The sequence below is a fragment of the Typha angustifolia genome, chromosome 6 (assembly GCF_048772165.1).
Source record: "Typha angustifolia cultivar Huaian chromosome 6, ASM4877216v1, whole genome shotgun sequence".
NCBI lineage: Eukaryota > Viridiplantae > Streptophyta > Magnoliopsida > Poales > Typhaceae > Typha > Typha angustifolia.
The window spans coordinates 8,097,765-8,118,236 of NC_133244.1; the positions used below are offsets into that span (position 1 = coordinate 8,097,765).

The following is a 20,472-nucleotide window of genomic DNA, read 5'->3' on the forward strand; positions in this document are numbered from 1 at the left end:
TATACTTGTTTTCCCTTAGATTGGATTTATTTTAGCATATTGCTTTCACTCATTTGATACGTGTAAACTTTTGAAGTTCTTAGTCTCAATTGGATTGTGTTTGTGGTGCTTCGCTATGAATTTCTTTGACCGTTGACTTTTCGATGTGGAAGACGGTCGGCTCCACACGTCTTTTGCGTAGTACTTGGATGGATCGGAGCATTGTGGTGTTCAAAGGCCAGCTCTTTGACCAGTTTAAGTAGAACCGAATATTTCTTGCCGTATTAAGCACACTAAGTAATTGGGTTTAGTTTAATTAGTGGAGTTGACATTATTTAATTGGATAGGCTACTCGTACCCACATCTTCCTATATATTTTACTTTTAACTTTACTAATTACTAGTATTATATATATAACATCAGAAAGGCCATGATGAGACCTATGAATCACTTTGTCACCTATGGCGATCCCGTGAATCACGCATCCATCGACCTCTTCAATTTGTTTGTACTATTAGCAAAGTGGATTAACGTCTAATAGTCGACCATTTCCTTAATTATTTGGTAAAACGTAGCGATAATACTACTCAATTAATCCAATAACCCATCTTAGTTCTAATATTGGAGTGTAACTACTAGCTCAATTAAAATTTATGAAATGAAGTTGGCTACCACCAAGGCATGGTGAACACTTGTCTTGATGTCTTTGTTTATATATACTATCTTATCCAGTTCGAGGAAGAGAGGCATGTTTATGGTACGTGGAGTATTTCATGGACTTATCCCCGAGTTTCTCGCGAGTGGAGACTGAGAGCATACCAATACGTGCGGATCGATTTTGATAGTTTTGAAAAGAGAATGGATGGACGCATTTAATTTGTGCAAATAAAAATTAAAATGATTGGATATAAAAAATTAATATATTGAGGCAGATCTGAGTATGAGTTTGGACCAGTATGCACTGCGTCGGTCGAAATGACAAAAATTTGCAATTAAAGTCCCCCGGAAAAGACTCGACTCCATAACGCACGAGCACGACCAACATTTTATTAATTTCCCATTTCCAAGTTCCAACCCTTTCTCTTTTAGCAACCGCTTGTAGGATAAAGGGACAGCCACGTCTCTCTCTCTCTCTCTCTCCTCCTGCCTTTTTAAGCTTCTCCTACTATTTATCCTCCACTCCCTCCATTCTAAGAGAAGGGAAGAGAAGAGAAGAGGAGAGGAGAGGAGAGGAGAGGAGAGAGATTTATAGTATCTCAGAGATGGGAAACCGCAAGTTTAGGCTATGTGGGATGATACCAAAAGCTTGGTTTCACAAGTCGAAGGACTTGTCAAGTAGAAGAAGCATCAACCATTCAAGAGCAGAATCACCCAAAGCACCAAGGCAATTCCCACCTCAAAACTCGCCACCCAGAAGAGCCTCCTATTACTACACCAGAGTAGATCTCACAGACTCACCGAGGAAATCCAAGAGAAGAAGTGGAAGAAGACCCACCGAGCAGTCTCTTAGCTGCAAGGTGACGACATCTGCCACTGATATAATCATAGATGTGGGAGCCGATGAGCTCAACCTCCCTCCAATTGTAACGAAGCCTACAAAGAAAGGATGCAGATTGGATGACGAGGATGCTGCTCTCAAGGAGCAGAGCAAAAGCCAACATAAGATTTATTCCCCTGGACTTGGGCCACAGAGGAGAGCTAAAAGCCCAAGAATGATGAGGAAGGCGAAGCGAAGATTAAAGAAGACGAAGGGGTTATTGGAGAGCTTTGTGGTTGTGAAGACATCAGAAGACCCTCAGAGAGACTTCAGGGAATCAATGGTGGAGATGATTGTGGAGAATAATATCAGATACTCCAAGGATTTGGAGGACTTGCTTGCTTACTACCTTTGGTTGAATTCTAAGGAGTACCACGATGTGATCGTGGAGGTTTTTGAGCAAATTTGGATTGATCTTGCTGACATTAGATTGTAAAGAACAAGATGAGTAAGTCTCACTTAACTATTTGATCTGATCCTCCCTTTCCATTTCTCCTCTCTTTCTTCCACCTCCCTTACCGTTTTCTTTTTCCTCCTCTTTCCTCTCCTCCCTCCCTCCCTCCCTCTCATCTTTTCCTCTCTTTTGGTGTTGGTGATGCCAGTAGGTTGTGGACTTGTTTCTCTAGTTTAGATCTTCAGCTAATCTATAGTGTTTATTTTAGGATAATATTTTCTGTATCTATAGTGTTTACTTACTTCCTTCTCATTGTATTGCGTTAAATCTGTAAAAAAAAATTTAACCAAGCTGAAAAGAAAATTCAGCCTATGAGCTTCTCCTTAGAAAAAAGTTACAAGCTCTCACTTTGTAGTTTTCTTGGTTAATTAGAACATAATACTAGAATCAAACATATTTGTACTGCACTGAGGTAATTAATCGTCAATTTGCTTCTTATTTCTTACCTGTTTATGATGTAGACCTAAGTAAAGAATGACTGCACAGAATTTTTGATCTAGTAAAGAATGATAATAAGAAAAAAGATAGAAGTATTTGAACTATAAATACCCTACATAATAACTTCAGAAACATCAAGAACACAAGCTTCCATGGCCACGGCCCCAGACCTAGCTCATTAGTAAATGAGACCCTGCCAGGTATTTCAAACAAAGAACAGTGAAAGATGCAGTACGAGATCTCTCTAAAATCTAAAAAAGCATTCAGCTACCAATAAGCATTTAAGATTCCTTTGAGACATCAAATCCCAGAGCGGATTCAACAGTGACAAAGTTATGGTTGGATTTAATTTACCTGCAGATTGTAAGCATTTGACGACAACACAACACAACGCAATGCATCAGAGGTGATAAGATCTCCAGGTTTTAAGAGTTGTAAGTGGATGTGTGGTCCTATAGATCTATTTCCAATTCCATTCGAGAAAATTCTCAAATTGAAACGAGAAAAATGTGAGGTATTGGCTTCCATGTAATGAATACATTTAAAACCTTTTATTTCTTGCATGAATTTTTTTTAGTATATATAAAATCTGAGTTAAAATTTTATTCACTTAACTGTAAAAAGATACATATTCTCCGATTCTTATGTATATTACTTTCATTTCATTCCAAGTAAAACTATTTACGTTCTTTGGTTTGTTGAATTACTTTATAGCTATCGAAAAGCAACCAAACCTTATGGGTTTGGAAGGGCATATGCTACTATAAAATTTAGAGAGATATATGTGCAAAATAAAGAACTTTAAAGAGGTCTAGAAACAACAACAAAGAAAATTTATTATTGCATGGCCTCGTCGTGTTGCACAAGAGTCAAACGTCCATAATTTAAATTGAATCATATCCCTCACCGACCGTGCGTTACGCTGGGTCCCCAGGCTGATGAAGGCCTAGGCGAACATTTTTATCAAATAGGGTAAAGCTGTGTGTTTTAATTAGTTGAATAAGAAATGAATGCAATTTAAAAGGAGAATAGCTCGTCTTCACCAAAAAAACTCCACCATCTTAATTAATATAGTGTTTGTTTTACTACACTGTGGATGTGCCAAGTTATATTACTATCTTCCCTTATGTGTACTTTTATCCCTATGTCACGTAGGAGTAGGACAAATATTATTCGGTGGGCCGACATGAACGAGTAGTCGTTTAATTATAGCCCTATCTTTTTTATGATGCACCCCATGACGTTAGTAGATGCCATTAGATTTTTTAGATTATTTTGTCATTTTATATGACGTCAGGAAGGAAAAAAAAAAAGTATGTCAAGGGTCGAATCTGCTATTCAGATATTTCACTATTTCACTGTGTTCTTTCAACGAGATCCACAACTTTTGGCCATACTATTGAAGTTACTACCGAGGGTCATGGGAATTAACTTGTCAAATTATTCTAGTGAATTTAGAGACAAGTTATTATCTGAGCAAAGTGGTGCTAATCATGCACGTTAATTCTAGGTAATGTAGGTTGAGTGTTTGTTACTTGGTTTTTGGGATGAAAAATATGAGGTAATTTGTCCAGATGTTTGATAGCCACTGGTCTTTGAAATCTTTAAATTTTGCTCACTGTTTTCAATAGTGTTCATAACCATACTTTGATCTTCTCACTGTTCCATTGATGTACGCAGACTAGTAGATTCGAGGAGATCTTTGTGGGTACCTTGAAAAGCAACAAGACCAGAGAGGTAGGTGTGATAAGAAGAAACGAATCAGCACCATGAAACCTAGGGATTGTGCCATTCGTTGGTCCCTAAAATCGAAACGGTACTACTCATATGAGAAGGCCCTACCATTGTGCTCTTCCTGTAACTGATCATATCAAAGCATTATATGTTTGCACTGTTGCAACGAAGCCTACTGCTTAGACATTCAAATCAACTGACCCTCTTTAATTCTGGCACCATTTTATGATGCCATGCTATCATCAGAGCTTAGTACATGAGAATTTAATTTGGCGTACAAGATAATATTATTTAAAACTTGGTATAGCTGCTGTCAAAACTGAGCCTCAGCTTTGCCATCTTATTCCGTGCGGTGGTGAAAATAATGGAGTCCAATATAGTTGGCCCATAAAAAAGGAGGGAGAACTAGCCTGCTCCCAGATGTATAATCCTGCCTAGGCAACCTCTGGTAAAGAAGCATTTACTTAACAAATGAATGCTATATGTACAATCCAACAATGCATATGGTGACAAAGCATCTCCTTGTCAAACCGAATCTCAAGCACAACACTCTGTAGATCAAACTCAATCTAGAAACAGAGAAGCCAAAAACTCCTGCCTCCTATTCATTTCTATGTCAAAAAATGAAGTAGCTATTCTGCAAGCTTATTTTCAAGCATTTCACAGTCTAACTCAATCACCAGATCACCAGAGCAACCAATGTCGGCACCCCTGTGCAGAGGGGATTCTCCCCGAATTTGTTCAATGAAGTATTTGAGAGCTAAGAGACTAATTCCACGAGCCTCCTTGATGACTCTTCATAAAGCAACACATGCAATGGTGTTTCTACTTGTCCGAGTACTATAGGACCACATAAGAGTTTCAGCGTTCAAGAATTTGGGTATCGGCACTTTGGAAAACATTATGCTGAAGTTAACTTGGAAGGAATCCAGATCCAGATGCAGTAGAAGAGTGCTAGAGCAACCACTGTAATCAACAGCTGATCCAATATAGAGACTGTCATCTTGTGATCAAACACATGGTGCAGCTCTTTTGGAGAATAAAAGAACTCCAGTGAGAAAAAAGGATTTGCATCGTCACTAAGCTCAAAAAGTATCTCCCCAACTGCACTCTTGAACTCCCCACAGGACCAATCCTGGATCAAAGTGGAAACCAACCAAGTTAGACAATCCTTACACAACATCGTCTACCCAGATCATGGCTACCAGGCATATGTATAGAGTATAGACAACGTAACCTGTATGACTAAACAAATCGCAATGTCCTTATATGGTCTATGAAACAATAAGTTTCAAAACATAATAAATAAATAAATAAATAAAATCTATGAATCTTTCTAGAAGGTTTTCTCTATGAACTACCAAGTCTAGCGCTGGGACAACTGCCTCTTTCTTTAGGTATGAGTTATCAGTTTAAGTGATGTTAACCATCACGACAGTTGACATGCCCATCAGTTAGACACTAAAAACTATTGAGTTGCATAGTTACTCAGTTCTTCTTTTCATGAGTAACATATTTCATGTCATGGTAATAGTAGTAACGCAATTATATACCCTACGAGAGGATGCCCGTTACAAAAAATCCTTCCTTTTCTTTTTCCAGTTCATTTAACCTCCTAAATATCCTTTTATCCCATCAAATGATTGACTGCTTTGGCTATGCATGCCATGCATAATTACTCCCAACTACTTTTCCAATAAAAGGTGCTAAAGAGGAGAGAGTCATTATAATGCGCTAGGATACTTTTACTAGAATATAGCTCTAAGATAGAGAACCACAAGAATTAATATTGCAAAGACAATTTCAAGGAAAGATCTGAAACTACGAAAATATTATAGATAAATCATAAATAAGATAGAGAACTTTAGGACAGATATGTAAAATTTAAAAAGTATTTAACTCATCAATTACCTTAAAAACTTAAACTACTTTTTATATTTTATATTGTAATTCTCTCTCACACTTTTGGATTTGATATATTCAAAGAGGCTCAAGAATTGAGATCGAATTAAATGGTAGAGGTTTTATATTTTAAAAAAGAAAAAGATTAGCTTGGCAATATTCAAATTCAGGGACTCTGTTTTAATTCATGTTAACTCACTAAACTACAGTAAAAACTTAAGGGGTTAGAGAAATATGATATTTATACTTTACATTCTAAATAAAAGAATTCCACAAATAACAATAATTGCAGCCCTAGCACGGCCTAACTAAGAACAACATGTTACCTGGAATTGCTTGCCAATTGTAACAAGAATAGAGCCAGCAGGCATCCTGAAGAATGTCGAACCCTCTTCAGAACGGAGGCAAAATTCTTGGTCACACCCAGAAAGGTGGAGGCTCAAAGCATAAGAATGAGGTGAACTGGCAGAACCAAACTCACTCCCATTCGATCTAAGCTGATTGGAATTGTATTGCGTCAGACACAGGATTGATCCAACCTTTCCAATCATCATAGAATGCTTTTGATTCTTGGCATTTTCGGAGAGGATAGCAGTGACAGATTCAGCAACCATCCCCAATTTGGCTGCAATGTTCTCCATCTTATCTCTGGCAAGTCATGAATCAAAATTTAATATGTTGTTCATTATTTAAATATGTTACTATCACTTTCACAACAAGGTTAATAAGCATTTTTGCAATCCAGGACGAAATGAGTTACTAAATATGTTCGTGCATTGCAAGTGGGCTTTTTTATGAGGTTACCTTAAGATCCGATAGGAGTCCGGCAAAACCTCCTCTAGAACCCGATCCGCCTCCGCGGTGACCGGATGATACCAATAGAACTCCTCGCCCACAGCATCCCTCCTCCGAAACCACCTCCCCATCTCCCTCCTCCTCCACTCATCCGAAACTCGAAACACCTCGCTCCCCACCTCGATCGCCGAACCCACATCCCCGATCGCCACGTCATCTCCGCCCCTGATGCTGAACGCACCGCTCTCCGTCGCGGCGGCGAGGAGGCGGTGGACCGCCGCCGCGTCGCCCGAGAGGATCGCTTCGAGGTCGATCTCATCCGCGATCGCCGGAGGAGGAGGAAGAGGAGACCTCGTCGGGAAATGGGATGAAGGAAGGGTGAGGTCGGGGATCTTGAGAGAGTTCTCGAGGTATTCGGCGAGGACGAGGTCGTTGGCGGCGGCGGATCGAGATCCCTTCGCCGTCCGGATCGGCGTCGGTGGCGCGGCTCGGAATCGGGGGCGTCTCGGTCGGGTCGCCGTCGCTGTCATCGGATCGCCACGCCACGATCGAATTTGAAACTTCGAAGCAAAAAAGTTGGTCGCTGAGAGGAGAAGAGGAGGGGCGGTTGATTTGTACCTCGTGAAGTTCATCTCGGCCGTTAATTTGGTGCGGATCAGGGGATGGACGGATGAGATGGGATTGTGTTCGCGGGTAATTGGAAGGCACGAAGGTGAAGGTGGTACAATATTGGTGGGGTCGACCGTCGACGGGTGAGAGGAGGTCGTGGGACCCGGTTGGGTATGTGACCGGGGGCGAGTTGCGTGGGAGTTAAGGGTGTAAACTATAGGGTCGAAAATCTCAGCTCTAGCTTGAGCTCGAGCTCGATTCGAGCCGAAAAAGTTGAGCTCACCTCTAGTTTGATGAGGCTCAAGTACGGCTCGATAGTTTGACTTTACTGGGGAGGATCTGGGGTTGGGCATTGATGAGGCAGCAGAGTAGGGAGAGAGCTTCAGTGTTGTCACTGTAGCTTTGTCAAAAAAAGCCATAGTTGGTGGTCAAAAGAGATTGCGCCGCAGCCTCGTAAATACTTTTGCCGTGGCTAGAGTAGAGTCCTCACACCACCATCCTTGACCGCATCAATCACTTCCTGCCGTGGCTTCAATGAGGGCGCTTAGTGCAGCTCCGATGAGGATGCTTGAGCAGTGGATATCGGTTTGTCAACGATGACGATGAGGCGATGAAGAGAGTTTTGGGTTTGGACTTTCGGTGGAGAGGATTTGGGATGTTGAGGAGATGCATCGATGAGTTTGGAGAGATAGAGTTATATTAGAATTTTTTTTTCTTTTATTTATAGAAATTATACCAACCATTGGATCTTAGATCCAACGGTTGGTGTATATATATATATATATATATATATATTTGAGTCTAATTGAATCGAATCTGAGCGAATCCGTGCTGGCTCAACTCAGCTGGGCTCATTTAAAACTTGAGTTAGGCTCTTATTGAGTCGAGCCCGTAAGCCTCGTGACCCGAGAGGCATTTTCGACCTAAAGGCGCGAAGATGACAGTTGGATTCAGTGAGAGTGGGCGTGGGACACACGGTTTATATTGTTAAGTCGTAATTTGTAAGATTGTTTCCCAATGGCCATGATAAGATTGGCTGTATATATACACACAAGCACACCTAAGAAATTTTGTAAACATGTATAAGAATGGAATAATGCTAAGATAGTTAAAAAAGAACTCATATAATATAAGTATTTTTAAGTTTGAATCTAACATTATCAATTTAACTAAAACACCATCTAAACTAAACACTATCTAAATTTTTAAGTTTAATTTAGCATATAAAATTGGATGCAAGTATCAAACACATTTTGTAATATTGAAATACATAATTTATATATATATTGCACACTAGAGTCTATTATTATAAATAAATAAATGAAAAGTACAAGTAAATTGCATTGAAAGCCAGTCTATGGATTCTGTGGTTCTTCCTGATTAGATTATAGAGAAAATATGCATATATTGCACCAAAAGACTCAGGAAATTGAGATAATAATTAAGACTAAAACAGCATCCAATCCGGATGCTCAGGAAAAATCATGGCCGGGTGACATTAGGAGCTCCAGCTGGACGAGGGGCCTGCCCAGGCCTTGACATATCATCCTGCAAGATGAACATAAATATTGGACAGATCAAGATAATCCATATTCAAGCAATGCTGCCACTAAGAACCAAATAGAAGCTAGATTCACCAAAGCTTGCTATTAAAACTCAAGAAATTTGGTATTCTAGTTCATTTATTTCTATGTGAACAACAAATCAACTAATTGAGTAATGCGTAGAGATAACAGGATTTGAGCATAGTAATAGTACCCGGCGTCTAAATCGCTCAGGAGGTCGACGATCTCTCCTCTTCTCCCGCGATCGGACTCGAACAACATGAGAGTGGATCGCACAAGAAACACAATACTGCACCTTCGCGTACAATTTCGGAAGCGTGTAACCTAAAAACCCCACAAAAATAAAGAGCGAATCAATTCTTAACCCTAAACAAAACTAACATAAACCTTCAAAATTCTTACACATCAAGGAGAATTATTACCATCACAGACGCACGCCTCCTGCACATCCCTCACCGCCGCTTGCTCGACGATGTTCCTCACAAGAAACCTCTTGATAGCCTTGTCCTATTATATGAAATTTCGATAGAAATCGAACTTTACTTCTTGGGAAAAAGATAGGGATAAGGATTGCGGATAGAAGGGGATCGGAGAGCACTGTGGGATTACCTTGGGGCAGCATTTGCCGCAGTTGGAGCAGCGGATGAAGTTGACGTGCCCGCGACCGTGCTTGTTGCGGCCGCCGTTCCTGCGCTTGAAGGTCTAGAAAGAAGGAAGAGCGAGAGAAAGAGATCAGATCGATGGAATTGGAAGGAAGAATGAGAAGGAGAAGAAGAGCAGGGGAAATCTAGAATAAAGAGTTTCGTACCATTGTTCCGGAATCCTACGTGTGGAGGAAGAAGGTGGAGCTTCTTCTATCGCGTTTGCTAGGGTTCTTGTTTAGGTCGGGGACGGAACAATTTATAGGAGAGTAGCCGTTCGATGAACTCATCATGAATCTTTGCATAAAAGCGCTCAAGTACCTATCAATTTTGCAAAAAGGTAACCATAAGTTTCGTATTTATTTATTTATTTAGTTGAGAAACAAGGCTAGTATTTAAATTTAGGATCTATTTCTGTAAATTTGTGCATAATTTATTTCAAATAGTGTCTCCGAGCTATCAGAATTATGTAATTCGGTAAAATTTGGAACGATTAAGCGGTTTACTTTGATTCATTACATATAATGATTTCAGGTCGAATTAGATGAAAATTTCTCGACTACCCACAGGGCCTTTTAATCCATTCTATGGCTAACATCTATCAAATTGGGCGTTATGATATGCCATCTTATATATTTTTTTTAATAATGACTTTATGATATTAACATCTTAGTTGGTCTGATATAAAGTCAATAGGACAAGTAGGATAAACTTGCCAAATACCTACTTCTTAGACAAATTGTGGGGTGGAAAAATCGAAAATTCCACAAGTGATTAGGATGCACAGTGGAGAGGAAATGACCTGAATCCTTAGAACAGTGCATGGTTTCATTCAAATTGCTTGCCAAACATGTCCTGCGAGATAAGTTGCATTCTAACACTAAGAAAACATTTTTATTTGTGTTACAGGAGACACTACATGGGGCCTCAGCAAGCTCTGAGAAGCCATAGACATTTAAATCTGAATTAAGAAACAAGTCCAATTACAAATAAATAGCAGACATTTGGAACAAGAATCATATCAATGATATTAATTAGCAAAAATAAATAACAGCTAATTGCTACAGATAACATCTCTACTTTCTCCGACTCCTTTGGAGTTCAACTTGATTATGCGGCAGGTGAGAGATCTCTTCAGAACGTCTTCAACATTATGACCTTCCAATAAATAGTAGTCCACAAAGTTCATGCTTCCAAATCCTTGTTTGAGCTCCAAGTTGGGCTTTGTGGTGCAACAGCATCAGCAACTATAGAAGATCCCTTTTCCCCACCAATCAAGGGCTCTGACTCATTTTCCTTCGCCTGGCAAATTTGCCAAAGAGTCATACAAAAAACAAGGATAACACAGAGAGCAGCCTTTCAAAGAGCTAACATGACCAGCCTTTTAAAGAGTTAATTTTTTTATGGTGAACAAAAATTTTAAATTGGGCTGCAGCTAAGCAAAACATTCACTAGTGATAAAATGGAGTTGTAAATTCTGCAAACTGTTCACAAACATTTATTTATTTAGGAAGAAGGAAGAGGTAGACAGATCATAGTTGATAGTTACCACAGCAACATGAAAGGAGGAAAAATGAAATTCTATATGCTGACGCACAATATTTCACTAACAAAGAACAACTTCTGACCAGAATGAAATTAATTCAAGTGCTGTCAGATGAGTGGCACCGGTGGACTAGAAAATTAGAAAGCTGTGATACCTGAGATAGCTGAACTGATGATTCAAGAGATTTTTGTTGGCTCTCCCTCGAGCAGAAGTAAGAATACGAGACCATCCCAACTAAAGCAACTAAGATGCCAACAATATTTCTCCAATTAAATGGATCATGAAGTAAAACATAGCCAAATGTCAGGACCAGGCAAGTTTTCAAATGACCTAATACTTGATATGTCACAGGGGATGTTTTGCCAATAACAAGAAATGTGCTGAAGTTGACAGATACAGATATGAGGCACGAAAGCACAATGAAAACCTGAGAAAAAAACAAAAATAATAAAAGAACCTAAACAGTCAAAACTGTCATAAAAAATTTTAAAAAAAGAAAGAAAAGAAACATACCAAATGATGATGATCTTACCAGAACTTGAGGTGTATAATTGAAAGCAAAAACATTCAGGTTAGTTAGAAGCCCATCAAGAAATGGACCGACAATGAACAGAGTCAATGCTTGATATGGGCAGGACTGATACAATAGCTGAGTCGAAGAGACCTTGAATCTCTTCTGAATAGTATTTGTCATCTGATTATTTTGGTTAAAGAACTAAAACAATGCAAACAAAGAAGCATTTCCAATGCAGAATGTAATGTTTAAGAAACTTGGAGGGCCAATCATCTCGTTATCAGGAAAGTATCACTATTAAAAGGAAATGATCCTCAAACTAGACAGGCAAACTTCTATTCAGCTATCTGTGCTCAAAATATCCTACAAGAGTATGCACATAAAAACAATCATAGTAATCAACATTTTCCTGAAATCTGATAAAAGTAAAAAGGTACAAGATGATTTTTTGGAGAAAACCACAAAATCATCCCAAGTGAGTTAAAACTTAATAATTAGATTAGTTAGGTTATGCTTTACCATTTGAGCTGCTTGAATGACCAAATGACCATCAAAGATAACAAGGTCCTGTGGGGCATTATTATTTCAATAAAATTTCTCCACATTGACATTTCAAAAAAAATCATTCTACAGTGTCATATGAAAGAGTACATCTCAGTATCTCACAAATCATAAAAGATGCCAATAAGATAGCCCATGATAACTCTAATTGAGCAATACATTTTCTATTCACTCTTCTTAGGAACTTCAACTGCTCTGCACAATCTATAAATCAAGCAATGGCCCAAGAATGCTATATAATCTACAGACAACAAATATGCAATGCTTCAAAGCAGGATCAAATAATAAAATGGTAACCTAGAAGGCAAGAATATTTGCTAAAAAGGGTTATTCTGGTGGACAATAAATGAAAGAGTTCTATTTGAATTGTGAAAATAGGATACAATCTGTGCAATGCATGTCGTGAAGACGGCAAGCATGGATAAGACAGATCCCAAAAGATTGAGCTGCAGATCAGTCACGGTCGCAATGCCAACACCAAGTAGAAGAATGATGAGTGAAAACTGGATGGTCCGACTGCAATTGTGAGAAATGAAAAATAGTTTATTAAATAGGAGTATGGATATCTAGTTTTCAGTACAATATACAAAATAGGCAAAGCAAAGTAGTCATGTTCTGTAAAAACATATTTTGTCAGCACTAAAAAGCATTGGATAATAAAATAATCATGTCAAACTGATTAATTGTCAAATCCTTTCTCAGAGAGATTTGCTAATCCACAATTCCTGTTTGCAATTTTGAACTAACCAAATCTAAATAAGAAAAACCAAATGTGTATACATAACACCAGCCCTATCTGCTAGACCAACCTGAATCTCTTCCTGAAGAAAAGAGTCTCCAGTAGTATAGTGCAAGGAATGATTGCCAGCTTTGTCATCTGAAGTGTGAAAGGACAGTGTGTATCAGCAAACTAATGTCGCCACTTGTCACAAACATTTTATTTGCAGCCCCACATTACACTGCAAGCAATGTTTTAATGAAATAGCTACATAATAGGCCAGCCTTAATTTTTCACCTGGATTTGTCAGTGAATCAAAACCAAAAACATTTTTCTAGAGAGCACCAAGGAACAACAAAATACAAAAGAACTAGACATTCTCAGAAAGAATTAGATATTCTCAGAGATATATTGACACTCCATTAGTTGAAGAGAAAAAACAGCACCTGATAAAAACCAACAGAATTGAAACCCAGACTTAGATTCAAAAGCCCGATAGAGATTCCATTAAGTATGCCAAAACCCATAACCGCTCTTGGATCAAAGGGTTTATGTTCAAATAATTTCATCCAAAGTGCCACGTGAAGCGAACAAAATGTGACCAGAAGATGCCAGCTTGTCAGAGTAGTAGCTGCAAAACATAAATGGAATAAGAAGATCACAACAATTACTGAATTACATTGACAAGCTACATCTTATTAATCAATATAAGCTTTTCCAACATAAAAGAAGTGATTCCTACGCATCTAATTAGCATTACTTCCAAAGTTTCTTGCATCTTTTCAAACTTCTTAAGACAATGCAGCTTATTCTGTCCTTGCGAATTGGAGGAGTGTATTAACATGCCTATAAGAACTTCCGCACGAAATTGAACATTCTAGTGTTAGTACATCAAATTAATATCTCTGTCTACATGCTACTGGACAAACTACCACCAATTACTGAGCTCCAAATGAGAACGACAAACAATCTATTCGCACACACTTCTTGTTCCCCATCTCCAATAACTCAACAGCCCAATTAAAACTCTCAAAATGTATTAATCGCAGATTCAAAATAAGCAAGATGAGACTACAAAAGAAGATCCTAAAGCGTCATATCAGATCAAACTTATTCCAACCAAACCAGCAGTATCACGCAATTCATAAAAAGAAAAATTTCAATCTGTGATCGAGAAATTTCTCACCAAATGTGAATCCAAGGGTACTAATAAGCGCCTTGTTACAAATCACGATCGAGACCGACGAGACCACCGAGAGACTCAACGCACCCACCGTCCCTATCCTGCTGTCGCCCATATCTGCTCCTAGGATTTGCTCCTCGCAGCTATGATCTAGTTTACCAGCAGCAAATTGCAAGATCCAATAAAAAAAATGCCTCGAAAGAACTGGGAGAAAAAAAAAACACAAAAATCGAGTACAGAGATCCCAAAGTACCTCATTCGCAGAGGATATCGAGATCTAAGATCGAGTCAGCTCCATTGCCGACGAATACAGATTCAGCACTTTGGAAACCCTAGATCTGAGAAAGAAAAGGAGAGAAAGGAAACGAGGGAAATGTGAAACAATTTATTTTCTTTTTCCGGGGGCCAAATCCTAAAATATTTTTCTCGTGGATAATAATAATAATACGAAGACGAAGAGAGGAGAGTAGGAAGGAAATCTCGAATCTGTGAGCGAAGCGGTCTCTTTTATTCTTTTTCCTTTACATTTTGTTTTTATCTTTGCAGCCTCATACTTACCATTTTTATGCTGTCGGTGGGGGGAGCAGGGAGCTTGGAGAAGAAAAATAAATCGGTCGAAATTGGAAATAAGTCAATAATTTAGTTAGTGATTTAATTTAGTCCAAAAAAATAATTTAGGGATATATGGAAATAGATGTTTTTCACCCTGTAGTTTTATAAATTACAGTTTACATCCTACCAGAGGGTATCTTTGAAAATTAGGGTTTTTTGAAAATAAAATCCGAAACTGAAAATGTATGAATTTTAAGTCATAAAATATAGGATGTGTTAACGACGTCTGTTATAATATTATCAATGACTTGAAATATTATAGTGATAAATTATTACTATATAAACAGCTTAGCTAACATACTATGTTTCATGTACCATTCGATACAAGTCAACCCAATACTAGATGATCTGTGCACATTTTTTGATGTTCGCCACTATGATCACACATATACAAAAGCTGTATACAATTGATATATAGATGTGTACTGAATTCTCAAACACATAAATTGATAGGATGGTTTATGACTACAAAATGAGTTTTTTTTTTCCGAAATTATGAGCTCTAGATTATAAGCCTGACAAAAGGGCTAATTTTTTCTAATAGATTAACTGGATAACTAGGTTAATCTGTACATAAAGGGGACACAATGAGTTTAAATTAAATGCATATAGCATTTTGATGAAAAACTTTACTAAATATTGTGAGAAGAGAAAATAAGGATTGATAAAATAACTGCGGAATTTTTTTTTTTAAATCATTCATGAGTTTGAAAGTTAAATATAGGTTAGACAAAATGTCAATATTTTTTAAATACAAAAGCACTTAGACTCTATCAAGCTTTTAATTAATATAGTAAGCTGTCTAGTATAGACTTCAAGTCATGTACGTAACCGAACAATTGCTCTGAACCAAACACCGTCGAGATCTACTCTAAGCTGTCATGTTGCTGAGCTGTTTCTCTAAGTCAATTACACTATCAAGCCATCAATCACAGTATCGAGTTATTAAGCCAAGCCATCAATCACACTATCGAGTCATTAAGTAAAGTCATCAAACCAACAAACAATTTTCTTGACAATATTATTTGGAGTTTGAATTGAACTAATAACCTCCTTAGTCATTGGAAATATACCTATCAACTATACTAGAATTATTTGATCTCAACCACTGAATTAGACGATAAAAGAGGAGGTGCTTTTTAGAGGATACTATACAAGTGGGTGTGGATTGATTACAAAACAAGTGTACTCCATCGGGTTCACATTTGGCATTGTACCTTTTAAACACTTTTATCATTCGGATTAAATGTGATCATTAAGCGAACCAGACTTTTCGAGCTAATCGAGCTTAAATTTTTATTCACCGCTTAACTCACCAATCACTCGGGCCAGGTTTAGACCAGGCTAGAATATTTTAACTCATTACCGCCCACTAGCCCATTAAATATTGGGTCTGAGTTTGGTATAATGATCTAACATAATGGGTTAGATGTAAAAAAAAAAATATCATATCTTATTGAGCCGAGTATAATAGCCTTATGTGAATTAATTATTTTTTATAAGAACATACTTATATATTGATATATAGTTTACTAAATATTCAATGTAAGACTAAAAAAATTATAGAAATATGCATGCATATGGGTCTAGCTATAGATGAGAATAGTGGATCAGACTTTTGAGTTGGGTAAGGCGAGTAAAAGCCTAGCCTATACCGCCCATAACCATCTCGGGCTCGGATTGGATGAAAAATTATAAGAATATGTATGCATTATAGGTCGAGTCATAAATAAGAGTAATGAATCGGACTTTCAGATCAGGGTCAAGCCGGGAAAGCCTCAGCCTATGCGGCCCACAACCATCTCGGGTTCGGCGGACAAACAAGAATGATTTTCTTTAATAGCACATCTGGCTATTTAACGTGTTATCACGTGAGTTTGAGGTAAGGAGTTCAACCAGGCTTGTCTTGGCCGGTTGAACTAATCACGTTATCATGTACTGTACGAGTTTTATAGCTGTGGCAGTTAAGTAATATATATGTATAAATTTTTTTAATTAAAGAAAAAAAAAAGTTAGGGGGTTCACTCACACCTCTATGCGGCAATGTTTGTTGTTGAAAAGTAGAAAACAAAGCCAAAATGGTGCCTTTTATTTAAACTTCCAGTGAAACAAATAAACGAACAAAACCATACTGATAAACAATTATGCCTGCATTTATAGAAAAGTACAACACACTAACCCCACAATATATTCTCTACCCAAGTGGTGAGAACTGGGGGCTACATCATACACCCAACACCAATTTCTCAATTCCAATATATTTCCTTTGGCATCTAAGCACAGGACCACCTAATTATTATCTATATTCCAATACAACAGTGAAAAATAAACCCAGGTATATAACGACTCCCTATTTCAAATAACCAGGACTTAGCGGGTGCTTATGAAGCAACCACAGCTAAATTAACTAGTAGGCTTTAGAATTGTCCACCTTCGAATGTCTGCCCGAATTGCCACCCCGCCGGCACGACGTTGTAGCTATTGACCGTCCGGCCGTCGCTGGTGGTGACCTGGAAGGAGAGGCTCTGACCGTCGAGATGCGCGTTGCTCTGCCAGTTCTGACCCCAGTTGCGCGACATCGACTGCCACTCGGTGTTCGATCCCTTGATTGCGACGGCGTGCACGTCGCCGGCGCCGCCCACGTTCGTGATCAGAACTAAGTTGAAATATGAGTGGCCGTTGATTGTGAATCTGATCCCTCCTTTCTTCGCACAAGGGACTCTGCACGTTGTAGCCATACACGTACAATTAGTCCAACCAGGTCCGAACCCAATCGAGTTACATACGGACCCATCTCAGGTCCAAGAAATACCACCACCACAAAGCTCACCTTCTAAAGGCCACCGGCACAATTCCGGCGCGGTACTGGGCGATCTGGAGGAAGGCCGGCTCGGCCAAATCGAAGTGCGGCCGAGGCGGGTTGCACCACCCGCCATTGTCGCTCGGCAGGGCATAGTTCGGCGGACAAAAATTAGTCGCCGTAACAACTATCGTCCCCGGGAGGCACCACCGCGCGTCACCGCCGCACCGCATCTCGTAGCACGAGCCGCAGCTGAGCCCGTCGTTGAACAGCGCGGTGCTGAGCGCCGCGGTGTTCCTCCCATACCCTTGGCTATAAAGGTTACCATACCCACATGCCCCTCCTACATTAAATAATTAATCATTAAATAATTAATCATAAGTTCATTCTCTCTCTCTCTCTCTCTCTCTCTCTCTCTCTCTCTCTCTCTCTCTCTCTCTCTATATATATATATATATATAATGTACTTTACGATAAAGAAATGATTCACATACACACTTACCCATCGTCCCAGATGCGTCTCCTCCACCGTAGAAAGTCGCATGCGCGCTCTCCCAGCCGTAGGAGTCCCCGAAGGTCTCCTGAGATAGGACGCAGAGGAACGTGAAGAAGAGGAAGAAGGCCGCGGAGGAGGAGCACCTTGGAGTTGCCATTGTGAGATTGTGGTGGATTTGGGTACTTGATGAAGATAGAGAGGTGGCCTGCAGGTATATATATATACAAATATGATCGTATATACATACATACATACATACATACTACATACATACATACATAGTAGGGGAGAATTAATGGTGGGGCAATTAATTAAGGGTGTGATTTGAAGGAAAAAAAAACTAAAATTTCCTTGTGCAAAGAGACAAGTCGGCGGTTCTGACGTCCCGGCCGATCATATGCTTGAAAACGGACTGCAGTTAATACGTACAAATCAGGCGCACATGCAAGTGTTCGTCTCCGTGTAACGACCGTTTACTTCACACCACTGACCACTCTCTTATATCTCGCTACGTATACATAAACTAAATACTGAGTTAAAATTGGAACGTAGAAATATTAATCCTTGGAAGCTTTGGGTTAGGTGCACATGGGAATCCTGGTTTTGTGGGTAATCGTTAGTGTCGCAGAGTGGATTACTACTATTTGGAGGCATTCTAATTTGTAACAATCCCTCCCTACGATCAGCATATCTTGGGGGGCCCTATTCCTTGATACGGAAGTTATATGACATATATCGTTCAGGAACAAGACAAAATGTTATGCGAACTCTTATCTATAGTGCATGGATCCCTCTAATTTAATAGTCAACAGACAAAATCTTCGAACAACGATATGTTCTTCTACTAGTTGTCCTTTGTTAGAGGTAGTAGTAGTATTATGGTGTTTTATAAAAGCTTTTGGGTTAATTAATTAGAGACAAAGATATGATCCAAGCCTTAATATATTGCAATCGAAGCTAACGCAATCCTCAGGTAGTAAAACGAGCAGTTGTGAGACGAGATCATGCAGTAGGCAAAGAGTTTGATTAATAAGTTGCTTTCCATTGAGATTTGCGAAATCGGGTAGGCAAGACGTTGCATGTCCTGCAGCTATGCAGCACATTCGAGTTGGTGCCCTTCCACTTTCCCCTGTGCAATATGGGCCATTGCAACGCTGAGTGTCTTCTAAAAGAGTGAAAAACCTCATTAAGTTCATGAGTGTTCCAACTCCTAACCTTCTACTATGAAGTGATTCTTCTCCAATACTACACTGCACTCAAGGGTCTATCATAACAAGTTTCCAATAAGATGAGATGACATGAGACAATGATACGAATTTTTTTAATTTGCACCAATAAATATTATGATGAGAAAAAGGCTCATGGTTATCCTTCGCTCTAACGAACACTACATAATTTCTTGTGGCTTTCAATTTTTGCACACGTATTTGCATCCACAGCATATGGTAGATAGATTTCCTCCCTTTTGCATGTGAATGTAATAAATGAAGTCAGAGGAGGCTTATGGTTCACAGAGCTCAAATAGTCTTTTATTTGTTTCTATACCCTTCCAAAGTTTAGAACTTAATGAATACCTACTCGAGAGTAATGTATGCAAAAAAATTTTATTTTTTACAATTAAATAGATTTAAATATAGTTAACACCAACTACAAGTCTAGAGGAATATTAAAAGGGTATACATGCACACACACAAAAGTCGTTTCCTTAATTAAAGCAAGCGGGTCGGATCCACACATTTAACCCGTTAATGGACCACAAAGTTAATGGTTCGAGCTGGGCTCTATAACTTATGGGTCGAGAGTTTCTTGTTGTTGGGCTGCAAATTTTGGATTCTATGATGGGAAATTTACATTTAGCACCCTATAATGTCACCTATTTATAGTTGCAATATAAGTTTTCAATACTCACAAATTGAATACTATATATATATATATATATATTAACACAAATATCATTTAAGCATGTAACATAAAGATAGAATATCTTGTAAACTACATATTTTGAGACTGCATTTCTTTCTTGCACAAATTCTCAAAGTAAAAAAGAGTAAATTGGACATAATAAAAAAAAATATATAAACCAACATTAAGACTACTCTTTGGGAATTCGTGCGATCAAATCAAGCATTAGTGAATAGAAAGAACTAAATCCTTGAATAAATTAACAAATTAGTTTGATATATAGGCCGTATCGATGTGGTAAATGTAATAATGTTGAAAGAACCATTAACGATTTTATCAAAACGATATATGTGATAGAATTCTAATAAAAAATAGGGGCTTTTACATAATTGTCATTAAACTTTTAGAATATCATAATAGCCATTCCACAAATTATTGAACTTGTTTTAAAATATCGTTAGTTAAATCTAATGGATAATTGTTAAA

The 20,472-nt window shown here is 38.5% G+C and overlaps 5 protein-coding genes across 5 annotated transcripts; 1 reads left to right on the top strand and 4 right to left on the bottom strand.

The window, feature by feature from the left end:
• The first annotated feature begins 1,116 nt into the window (after positions 1 to 1,116).
• On the top strand, positions 1,117 to 2,377 carry LOC140761341 (transcription repressor OFP4-like). Its single transcript, XM_073098620.1, has one exon. It carries the CDS (start codon positions 1,242 to 1,244, stop codon positions 1,950 to 1,952), a length of 711 nt encoding a protein of 236 aa, XP_072954721.1. The 5' UTR covers positions 1,117 to 1,241; the 3' UTR covers positions 1,953 to 2,377.
• A 1,951-nt stretch (positions 2,378 to 4,328) lies between these two features.
• LOC140761400 (uncharacterized) lies at positions 4,329 to 7,544 on the bottom strand. Its single transcript, XM_073098707.1, has 3 exons — positions 6,849 to 7,544; positions 6,371 to 6,692; positions 4,329 to 5,277 (listed from the first exon to the last, which is right to left on the bottom strand). Exons 1-3 carry the CDS (start codon positions 7,469 to 7,471, stop codon positions 5,044 to 5,046), a joined length of 1,179 nt encoding a protein of 392 aa, XP_072954808.1. The 5' UTR covers positions 7,472 to 7,544; the 3' UTR covers positions 4,329 to 5,043.
• Positions 7,545 to 8,722: 1,178 nt separating this feature from the next.
• Positions 8,723 to 9,951, bottom strand: LOC140761402 (small ribosomal subunit protein eS26-like). Its single transcript, XM_073098710.1, has 5 exons — positions 9,822 to 9,951; positions 9,623 to 9,715; positions 9,436 to 9,520; positions 9,207 to 9,337; positions 8,723 to 8,996 (listed from the first exon to the last, which is right to left on the bottom strand). The coding sequence occupies exons 1-5, from the start codon at positions 9,822 to 9,824 to the stop codon at positions 8,931 to 8,933; spliced, it is 378 nt and encodes a 125-aa protein (XP_072954811.1). The 5' UTR covers positions 9,825 to 9,951; the 3' UTR covers positions 8,723 to 8,930.
• Positions 9,952 to 10,507: 556 nt separating this feature from the next.
• LOC140761651 (UDP-xylose transporter 3-like) lies at positions 10,508 to 14,686 on the bottom strand. The gene is made up of 8 exons (XM_073099075.1): positions 14,430 to 14,686; positions 14,180 to 14,326; positions 13,440 to 13,624; positions 13,085 to 13,152; positions 12,659 to 12,791; positions 11,733 to 11,894; positions 11,355 to 11,627; positions 10,508 to 10,956 (listed from the first exon to the last, which is right to left on the bottom strand). The coding sequence occupies exons 2-8, from the start codon at positions 14,289 to 14,291 to the stop codon at positions 10,840 to 10,842; spliced, it is 1,050 nt and encodes a 349-aa protein (XP_072955176.1). The 5' UTR covers positions 14,292 to 14,326; positions 14,430 to 14,686; the 3' UTR covers positions 10,508 to 10,839.
• A 2,171-nt stretch (positions 14,687 to 16,857) lies between these two features.
• Positions 16,858 to 18,256, bottom strand: LOC140761312 (expansin-A2-like). Its single transcript, XM_073098585.1, has 3 exons — positions 18,091 to 18,256; positions 17,619 to 17,931; positions 16,858 to 17,509 (listed from the first exon to the last, which is right to left on the bottom strand). The coding sequence occupies exons 1-3, from the start codon at positions 18,239 to 18,241 to the stop codon at positions 17,206 to 17,208; spliced, it is 768 nt and encodes a 255-aa protein (XP_072954686.1). The 5' UTR covers positions 18,242 to 18,256; the 3' UTR covers positions 16,858 to 17,205.
• Positions 18,257 to 20,472: the final 2,216 nt, after the last annotated feature.

Excerpts from the sequence above, each read along its gene's own strand:
- LOC140761400 (XM_073098707.1), bottom strand. The coding sequence starts at position 7,471 with ATGAACTTCACGAGGTACAAATCAACCGCCCCTCCTCTTCTCCTCTCA. Across the intron at positions 6,693-6,848 it reads GACTCCTATCGGATCTTAAG|AGATAAGATGGAGAACATTG; the intron begins GTAACCTCATAA and ends ATGACTTGCCAG. Across the intron at positions 5,278-6,370 it reads CAATTGGCAAGCAATTCCAG|GATTGGTCCTGTGGGGAGTT; the intron begins GTAACATGTTGT and ends ACTTTGATCCAG.
- LOC140761341 (XM_073098620.1), top strand. The coding sequence starts at position 1,242 with ATGGGAAACCGCAAGTTTAGGCTATGTGGGATGATACCAAAAGCTTGG.
- LOC140761651 (XM_073099075.1), bottom strand. The coding sequence starts at position 14,291 with ATGGGCGACAGCAGGATAGGGACGGTGGGTGCGTTGAGTCTCTCGGTG. Across the intron at positions 11,895-12,658 it reads CGACATGCATTGCACAGATT|ATGACAAATACTATTCAGAA; the intron begins GTATCCTATTTT and ends CAAAATAATCAG. Across the intron at positions 11,628-11,732 it reads ATTATACACCTCAAGTTCTG|GTTTTCATTGTGCTTTCGTG; the intron begins GTAAGATCATCA and ends TTTTTTTCTCAG.
- LOC140761402 (XM_073098710.1), bottom strand. Across the intron at positions 9,521-9,622 it reads GCGGCAAATGCTGCCCCAAG|GACAAGGCTATCAAGAGGTT; the intron begins GTAATCCCACAG and ends TTCATATAATAG. Across the intron at positions 9,338-9,435 it reads GGAGGCGTGCGTCTGTGATG|GTTACACGCTTCCGAAATTG; the intron begins GTAATAATTCTC and ends TGGGGTTTTTAG.
- LOC140761312 (XM_073098585.1), bottom strand. The coding sequence starts at position 18,241 with ATGGCAACTCCAAGGTGCTCCTCCTCCGCGGCCTTCTTCCTCTTCTTC. Across the intron at positions 17,932-18,090 it reads AGACGCATCTGGGACGATGG|GAGGGGCATGTGGGTATGGT; the intron begins GTAAGTGTGTAT and ends TATTTAATGTAG. Across the intron at positions 17,510-17,618 it reads GTGCCGGTGGCCTTTAGAAG|AGTCCCTTGTGCGAAGAAAG; the intron begins GTGAGCTTTGTG and ends TACAACGTGCAG.